Raw genomic sequence first — 9,000 nt, 5'->3', positions numbered from 1 at the left:
AACAATATAATTAGTGAAATATCATAAGCAACACATAGTACTTTTATCAAAGTGCTACCTGAATTACAAATACAATTTTCAGGAACTAATTTAAGAAAATCTTTCATTTAATAGGAGGAAGGTAATGAACTATTCGGGAACGCTTTAAAGAAAGAGTTGCTTAACATAACTATATCCTACTGCATTATAATCTTTATTACAAAACAAGTAAAACAAGTATTTTATGTTGAGGTAACATTTCAAATGGTATCTGGCAAAAATCAGTTGAATCTTATATACAGAATTTTTCTCTGTAAAGGACTCAGAACAGTTTTTTTCTAGCATTGCACATAAACTGATTTTTAAAAACATAAAGCTGAAAAGTATCTATGTAAAAGGAATTTCTTTCTCCCACTCCTTCATATCATCACTGGTGATCAGTAAGGTGATGTTTATGGGAGTTCTAAAAAAAAATAAAAATAAAAATAAAATAAAAAATAGTGAATTGACTAAATTAATTGGGAAGAAAAGATTTTCTTATCTAAAACAACTCACTGTGCCATAATTTCAAAGTGATCTTGCAAAGAAAATATTTAATCCTATAGAAGTAACTATTATTTATCCCAAGAATAGAAATCTCCAGTCTCCAATGAGGAAACCCTATGCAACCTTGCAACTCCAGTGTCTTCTGCTATGAAGCCCTTCCTCTTCTCTCCAAGGCATTGGTCACCCTTCTCAGTGCTCCCAGATAGATATCATGGTCATAGCTCTGTCTTGGTACTCACCATACTGGGTTGTAACAATTCTCGTTTCTCTTATACGTACCCCTCTTTAACTCTGTGGCTTTATGGATTCCTCTATATGCTCCTCAGGAGCAAGAAACAAGTCTTCACCTGCTTTACATTGCCAACACCTAGCACAGTGCCTGGTATATCGTGGACCTCCAATAGCTTTGTTTGTTAGGTTGATGAGTTAAGAACTATCTCAGCGGCAAAGATATCGTACAGATCCTTTCTTGCTTCTAGCCTCTTTGGATGGGTTCTGGTGTCACTCCACAGTATTTAAACCTCTACGAAATGATGACATCCTAGAAACAAGTGTAATGTCCAGCAATTCCTTTCAGGAAAAAAAAATGGCATCTGGTTATTCGTTTGGTAAAAACATCAATAAATTATAGTTATCATGAGATACTTTCAAACTCCCAAGGCTCCTTTAGGTGACAGCCACTTCTTAAGACAGTTGATGCTAATAGCCATCTTGGCAGTCATTATCATCTTGGTCCCCAATGGGTTTGTTGTGATAGGCGTCAACTGTTAATTTCCGGCTTTCTACCTCAATGTTTTTCAATCGGCCATCTTCCTCACTGCTTGATTTGCTCTCCGTGGAGTTGCTATCTTCTTTAGATCTGCTGCTGTCTTGAGAGTCACTGTCATCTTCCTCAGACTGGCTTTCCTCACTTTGACTCTCTGCTGAGGCGCTGTGAGACTGGAGGCCTTCCTGGCTGGAGCTGTTCTCATCCTCGGGAGACTCCGGGCTTTCCTCCGAGGAGTTGAGACTCTCGCTAGATTCGCTGTCTGCTTGCTCCTCTCTGGATTCACTTTCAGAGTGGGAAAGTGTGTGCGAGCTGTCCTCTTCGCTGGAGTCGCTGTCTTCCTGGTCTTCTACATAACTGGTTGTGGGGTCGGGGTTATCTCCCCTGGACTCACTCACCACCTCTTCCTGAGACTCACTGCTGCTCTCTTGGGATGGAAGGTCTGCCTCTTGGCTGGACTCACTGCTGGGGTCATCTAGGTTTTGGCTGTCTTCCTGGGATGGATTCTCCTTGCTGTCTTCTTGAGAGTCACCCTTGCTGTCTCTCCTGGGTTGACTGAGGCCAGCTTCTCTGGAGTTGCTGTTTTCTGTAGAGTCACTCTTGACTTCTTCCATCATGTTGTTGTCATCAAGTTCACCTTTGTCATCTTCCTCTGAGATGTGAGACTTTCCAAACATTTGTTTAGTAGGATGCTTCACCAACTGGCTGTCACCTGAATCTTGAATGTTTGCTTGCCCACTGTTTTCTCTAGATTCTTCTGATTTCATGCCTGCACTGTTCATTCTGGAGTTCCCCCTCTCACTCCTGATACTGTCTGGGTCGTCACTCTGCATTCCCTCATCGTCAAACTCAGAGCCATCTCCATGGCTGCTCTCCCCATCACTGCCACCGCCCACCCAGTGCTCTTCACTCTCACTCTCCTGAGTGGAGTCACCTCCCTCAGGCCTGCTGTCCAGCTGGTCCTCATTGTCAAGGTCCCTGCTCTCAATGGTGGTATCTTGGGCACTGTCTTGCCCTTGTGGGGTGCCCTCTTCACTGGATTGTGTGGTGTCAGCAGAGTCCTCATCACTTTCCAGTCTGGAATTTCCTCCTTCTTGTCTGTCTTTGGGCCCTGGGCCATTGTCATCATCGCCAAAGGTGTCATCTCCACTGTCATCTTCATCATCATCTTTATCATATCCTTCTTCCCCTGTGCTCCTGGAGAAGCCACCAGTTGGTCTATAAATGTATTGACGATCATCAGAGCCCAGCCCCTCTTCTGATTCAGCACTGTCACTGGGGTCTTCATTTGCCTAGAATTTGGGGTTAACAGATGTGATCAGTACTCCAGGAACTGAGAGAGAAGGAGTTATCTAGAGCCTGTCCAGTCTTTCTGCTTCCTTCTTCCTACATCCCCTCTAACCCATGGTCACTTTTACTGCTCAATAATATCTCTACCAAAACTTAAATAGGAAGGAAGAGGAGTTGAAACTCAAGTGGTTCCATTTTATATAAGCACACTTCACTCGATGCTGCCAACATTTTCTCAAAAACCTTTCTTAAAATCACATTTATGAAACTCAAATCATATTGTACATATAGTTTCTTTTAAGAAAACCTCTTGGGCCAGGCATGGTGGCTTAAGAATGTAATCCCAGCACTTTGGGAGGCCAAGGAGGGCAGATCACAAGGTCAAGAGATCAAGACCATCCTGGCCGACATGGTGAAACTCCATCTCTACTAAAAATACAAAAAAAAAAAAAAATTAGCTGGATGTGGTGGCACACGCCTGTAGTCCCAGCTACTTGGGAGGCTGAGGCAGAAGAATTGCTTGAACCCGGGAGGTGGAGGTTGCAGTGAGCCGAGATTGCACCACTACATTCCAGGCTGGTGACAGATCAAGACTCCATCTCAAAAAAAAAAAAAAAAAGAGAGAGAGAGAGAGAAAGAAGAAACTCTTAGATAACTGTTTGTGAATTAAAGAGTTGGTTTATAATGCTCATTCATCAAAGTGTTTGGTGTAAAACAGAGTTTTTAAAAATACTGAGTGATCTTAAAATGACCCCAACTTTTTTCCTCTGGGGGGAAAAATGTGCTAGGACAGGAGGATGAAATCTTCATCTAAAATAAAAATAAAGGATTACTGTAAGGTATATACCTCCCCAAACCATGTTTCTACCTCATTAATACAACCAGGAAGTTGCCTGTAGATGATTCATCAGAAGACACTAACTAGTGTAACCACCAAGTAGCTTAGGGCTAAGTGGGAAGTCAGAGAGGTGAGCCCTGTATGTACAACAGTTGGATTCTCTGCACTGGTAAGGAAGGCCAGTAAGTCTTCATATATTATGTTCTCAAAATATCTGCTGTCTTTACGATACCCTAAACAGAGCACACCTGCTAGTTTGTTTCTTTGTTTTTCTACACGTCGCTATGGATCAATGTCAGAGTCTATAATTGAAAGTACTTGTATATAAGTTACTGACATCTCCTCCTAGCACTGGAGTTTTATGCTGGTATGGTGGAAACGAGAAAGGGTTTAACCTGCCATGCCTCATTAACCCAACTCACAAGCAGAAATTGCAGGAATCACCGTACCTTATTAACCCTTTCTCAAGAAGGAATTGCTACCCTCACCTCAGAGCTTAGAGACCCTTGAGGCAACAAATCACAAAGTCCCTGGCAAAGAGCATTTCCCCAGTTCTATGCTTTTAAATTTCTAGAATGTTCCTTTGATAACCTTAAGTAAATAGGGACGAACAACCTAATAATTCATCTTCCAATTCTGGCTAAGTGTGGAATGCAGCATAGATCAGAGCCTTGGGGAGAAGCCTGGCTCCTGGACTCTCTGGAGCCCCACAGGATTGAGTTCAGTCAAAACAGTAGCATAGTCAAGAAACTAACACTTAGTCTTAGAAAAATGAAAAAGAATGCCAGTTTTAAGGGATATACACTAAGTCTGCCTTTCTCACTCCAGAGCACAGTCCTGCAGACGGGACTATTTGAAAGAGAAAGTCACTACTAAAGCAGCTGTTTTCATCAACGTTTCCTCAGGATCCTACTGTCCTGTCTTCAAGCAGGATCCTTCACACAGAGAAGTTCCCAGGCACTTCCTCACCTAATATGAACTGCTCGAATTGTAAAAGCAACATTTTAAGTTGACAAGTAAGTCTGACATGGTCAATGACCATTTGTGACTCTGTGTGTGTGTGTGTGTGTGTGTGTGTGTGTGTGTGTGTGTGTATTTTAACTAGGAGAGACATTTAGGGCCACAATGCTAACAATCTAGCCACAGTGATGAAAATAAGATGAATAGCATGTCTACATGTGAATTCTCCTTATTCATTTTTCTCTTCTTATTTTACGGGACTCTTTAGCTAACATAACTCATAGTTAGAAAACTATTATATTTAGAACTGTTTCCAGGTAATTTAATCTAACATCATTTCCTTCCACTCCTAAGTAGTCTGAAAAGTTAAGAAAGGTCTGTTTAATTACCTGTTCCTCTGAGCTAACTTTACGTCCTTCTGATGACTCAGTGCTCTCCTGAAAGGGGAAAATTTATTTTTCTTTTTAGTAATTCCTCAGGAAAGAAAAAAAGTGATACACATTAATTGCTTGCAGTCTGGATTTACTACTTTCAAAATTGTAAAAGGCAATGAGAAGAGTGTTAAAGTTACTTCATGAGATGTTTATGACAAAAATAAATGAGATAGTTACCAAGGGTGGAGTTGGTGCCTGACCCAAATGATCCTGCAGAAAAGGAAAGGAAGGAAAATAAATTATTCCCTCACAGATGGATTTCATTATTGAAATTATTTAGAATAATTTTAGGTGATTATTTTTAGTTTCTTGGTAGAGATCTTACATTTACATGAGTAATAATGAAATTTTATGAAGAGATCGTTCAAAAAAGAAGGTAAAATGACTAATGGCTTGAAAAAAATCTTGGGATATAAGAGATCTAGACCATTTTTATATTTCTGAATTTTTGTTTATAGAAATAAACATGCTTTCTTTGAACCTGGCTGTTCATACAACCTAGAGGAAATGTAATAGAGGAAAAGCAGCATTGAAACTCAGAATCCAGATTTACGCCTCAGATAACCAACTCACTGGTTTTGGTTTTAGCCCTGAAAACCAATCATCTTAGTGTTAGCACTGAAAGTCATGTATGTGTTCCAGGAAACCCCTAAGTCCCAGATAAAGTGAGATGGTTGGTTACTCTAGGTGAAGATGGGCAACTCATTTCACGTGTTTGACTGTCAGTTTCTTATTCATAAATTAAGAAAATTAACATCCACTGTGCCTGCCCCACAAGGTAGGTACAAGGATGAAACCAGCTAATGCCTAAGGAAGTATCTCGAAAACTGTTCAACATGATATAAATTAAAGAAATAATCCACTTTGAGAATATCCACCTTATAAAATTTCATAGTAAACAAAACTGAATTGAGAAAGCCATTAAACCTTTCTTGAGTCATGTAAACGCTCTGGTATTAAAAACAAATGCTAAATCAGAAATTTAACTAGTCATCCTTCTGATTTATTTCACTTTCTTTAGTCTCATAAACACTGTAAGAATGCCTTAGCAACTTCTGACACCCCTCCCCAACGCCTCTCCCCTATCCCCTTGAGGAGGGCAAAGTCCTATGTAGAACACCCAAGGCTCAAAGTAGAGCAGGGAGGAGCTGCTATTGACCTGTCTTCAATGTGAGTCTCAGCGGTGCTGGACTGGGGATATCTCCTTAGAGAAAGGAGGTATCGTCACTCTGTCTTTGGCCTGCGACATTGCAGGCAGGCACAATGGCAGGCTCTGCTCCAATGATTGGAATGAATGGGTGGAAGGGAGCAAGACATTGTTATTTTTCTCATGCCAAGGCTAGACTTGAGAACAGGGCTTGTTTGTGTGTCTCTGGTTAAATGAGAGAGAGGATCTACAGTGTCTGCTTTTAAATTAACCAGCCTATGGCTATCTCTGAAGAAAGTTCATAATGAATACTGCAAAGTGTATTCCAGACTCGGGCAAGGGCAGGACCCCGTCTCAGGTCTCTGGCATTATCTGGCCACCACCAAAAGCATTGGGCCTAAGCTTTATCATATGTAAAAGCCAGCAGGAAACAAGGTAGTGAACAAATTGCTCTGATTTTGCATAAGATTTTAACCCTTGGTGCCAATCTTGAGAATTTTTGGACCTCTTAGAGCCAGTTCCTTCCTGAGAGGAATATAAGACACTGATTAAGAATGTGGATTCTGGAGCTAGAGTAATATAATATCAAAGTCTGACTCTAACACTAACCATGTAACCTGCACAGATTGAGTTACTCTCTGTACTCAGTATTCTCATGTGTAGATAATAAAATATAATGCCTAATTCACAGAGGTGTGAAAATTAATAAAGTTAATATATGTAAAACACTCAGAACTGTGCCTGGAAATGATTCTTGAGTTACTGAGAGTTAATAATGATTGGGTTAATGACAGTCAACACTCTAGCAACATTAGCTCTTATTCCAGAGACTCTAGTGTCCTCTCATTCTTCTTTCTTTTCTTACCTCCTGGGACTTGACCTCTTGCCTACCAGATAACTCTTGTTAAAACAAATTTCAAGTCTAATCTCTCCTGAAAAGTCTTGGTTCATTGCCATCCATCGCCTGGCACTATTATACATGTCCATTACAAGCAGAAAGCTAAGAGAAAACATGCTTCCTTTCCAGAGTATACTACTAAGTTGGAATTGCAGTATTCTTTTCTTCTATGAATTCTATAGCTTAGCTTATCAATATGCTCATTAAGTCATTAGCAGTTTCAACATTTGCAATGAAGTCAATTTGGTTATACTCATAATACACTAAATTGAAATATTTCAAGAAGTCCTATTTCTACTCACCTTCCATTCCTCAGAACTGTCAGATTCATTATTTTGATACCTGGCCACCTAGAAAATGTAGTACAAATGGTAAATCCAAAGAGAAATTTCTGAAACAATAGTTATTAACACTTTTCATTCATAGGAGTAGAGATAGTCAAATTTTAGGTTGCATCAGAATCATCTGGAGGCCTTGTTAAAATACGGATTTGTTCCCTATCCCTAAAGTGTCTGGTTAAGCAGCTCTGAGGTAGGACCCAAGAATTGGGATTTCTCTTTTTTTTTTTTTTTTTTTTTTTTTTTTTTTTTTTTTTTTGAGACAAAGTCTCAGTATGTTGCCAGGCTGGAGTGCAGTGGCATGATCTTGGCTCACTGCAACCTCTACCTTCCAGGTTCAGGCAGTTCTTCTGCCTCAGCCTCCTGACTAGCTGGGATTACAGGTGTGTGCCACCAAGCCCAGCTAATTTTTGTATTTTTAGTAGAGACAAGGTTTCACGTTGGTCAGGCTGGTCTCAAACTCCTGACCTCGTGATCCACCTGCCTCAGCCTCCCAAACTGCTGGGATTACAGGCATGAGCCACTGCGCCTGGCCAAACTGGGATTTCTAACAAGGTCCTAGTTGATGCTGATGCTGCTGGTCCCAGGATGACACTTTAAGAACCACTGTTTACAGAGAAGAAAAATATGAGAGATAACTATATGAATGGCAACTGAACAGAGTAAGAAATAACTTCAATGATATTTTTTAAAACACAGCGTTACAAGAAAGTACCCTTTTTACTGGACTGGAACATACACAGCCATCTTGGTTCATAGCCAATGAAAACTGTGAAGTTTTAATTATGGAAAGGTTTTTTTCATATATTCCTACCCTCATACTTACTGGGAGAGCACAGGATAATCCCCAAAAGAACATGAGCAGGATGCTGATCTTCATAGTTGGGTGTGATACCTCTACCTGGAATGAAAGACATAGGTGTTTCTCTCCATGTTAAAGAAATAAAGTAGCTTCAACTTTTTAACAGTTTCTTCCTATTAAAAATTCATCGAAAGTCCATGAACTGATGAATGGATAAGTAAAATTTACATGTCTATAAAATGGAATATAACTCAACCATAAAGAGGAATGAAGTACTGATATGTGCTGCAAAGTAGAGAAACCTTGAGAACACTATGCTAAGTGAAAGAATCCAGATAAAAAGCCCACACTGGAATGATGAAATGTCCAGAAGAGGCAAATCTACAGAGACAAAAAGTAGATTAGTGGTTGGGTTGCCTGGAGCTTGTGCAGATGGGAGGTTGAGGGGTGATAGTTCATGGGCATAGGATTTCTCTCTGGGAGATGAAGAAGCTATTCTGAAATTTATTGTAATGAAGGTTACAAAACTCTGTAAATATACTAAAAACCACTGCGCTGTACACTTCAAATTGGTGAAGCATGTGGCATATAGATTAAAACTCAGTAAAATGGTTTTTAAAAACCTGAGTCCTAAGAAATAAACTGAAATGTTTCAATGAGGAGATCTATAAACACTAACATGTAAAGTATTATAAATTGAGGAGAAAGTAAAGAAAGAAGAATAGAGAATTTTTGTCCATTCACTTTTACAATAATTATGCAGCTTGGTATGGCAGAGTACCCTAGAAAACGTATTCTCCCTGAAAAATTACACTTATTGACGTGATTGATAGGTGGTAGGCATTTGTTTACACACACACACACACACACACACACACACACATACAGGCTTCTTAGTCACACTTACGATTGCATAATCATGTCTGCACAAAATAGATTTTGCTTTTTTTGTGATCTGGAAGAGATGTACTAGAGTGGGCTTCATACTACAACTTCAGAAGG

The 9,000-nt window shown here is 39.8% G+C and overlaps 1 protein-coding gene across 2 annotated transcripts; it reads right to left on the bottom strand.

Annotated features, from left to right (window-relative positions):
* Positions 1 to 1,207: 1,207 nt before the first annotated feature.
* DMP1 (dentin matrix acidic phosphoprotein 1) lies at positions 1,208 to 8,076 on the bottom strand. 2 transcript variants are annotated; one of them, XM_003923991.2, is made up of 5 exons: positions 8,023 to 8,076; positions 7,161 to 7,208; positions 4,991 to 5,023; positions 4,769 to 4,816; positions 1,208 to 2,583 (listed from the first exon to the last, which is right to left on the bottom strand). In XM_003923991.2, exons 1-5 carry the CDS (start codon positions 8,074 to 8,076, stop codon positions 1,225 to 1,227), a joined length of 1,542 nt encoding a protein of 513 aa, XP_003924040.1. In that variant the 3' UTR covers positions 1,208 to 1,224. The 2 variants fall into 2 exon arrangements, with proteins under 2 accessions (XP_003924040.1, XP_003924039.1); XM_003923990.2 differs by lacking the exon at positions 4,769 to 4,816.
* Positions 8,077 to 9,000: the final 924 nt, after the last annotated feature.

The sequence above is a fragment of the Saimiri boliviensis genome, chromosome 3 (genome assembly GCF_048565385.1).
Source record: "Saimiri boliviensis isolate mSaiBol1 chromosome 3, mSaiBol1.pri, whole genome shotgun sequence".
NCBI classification, from domain to species: Eukaryota; Metazoa; Chordata; class Mammalia; order Primates; family Cebidae; genus Saimiri; species Saimiri boliviensis.
The sequence above is the reverse complement of the archived record's forward strand: the minus strand, read 5'-3'. Positions and strand labels throughout refer to the sequence as shown.

Excerpts from the sequence above, each read along its gene's own strand:
- DMP1 (XM_003923991.2), bottom strand. The coding sequence starts at position 8,076 with ATGAAGATCAGCATCCTGCTCATGTTCTTTTGGGGATTATCCTGTGCT. Across the intron at positions 7,209-8,022 it reads GATTATCCTGTGCTCTCCCA|GTGGCCAGGTATCAAAATAA; the intron begins GTAAGTATGAGG and ends TACATTTTCTAG. Across the intron at positions 5,024-7,160 it reads ACAGTTCTGAGGAATGGAAG|GATCATTTGGGTCAGGCACC; the intron begins GTGAGTAGAAAT and ends CCTTTTCTGCAG.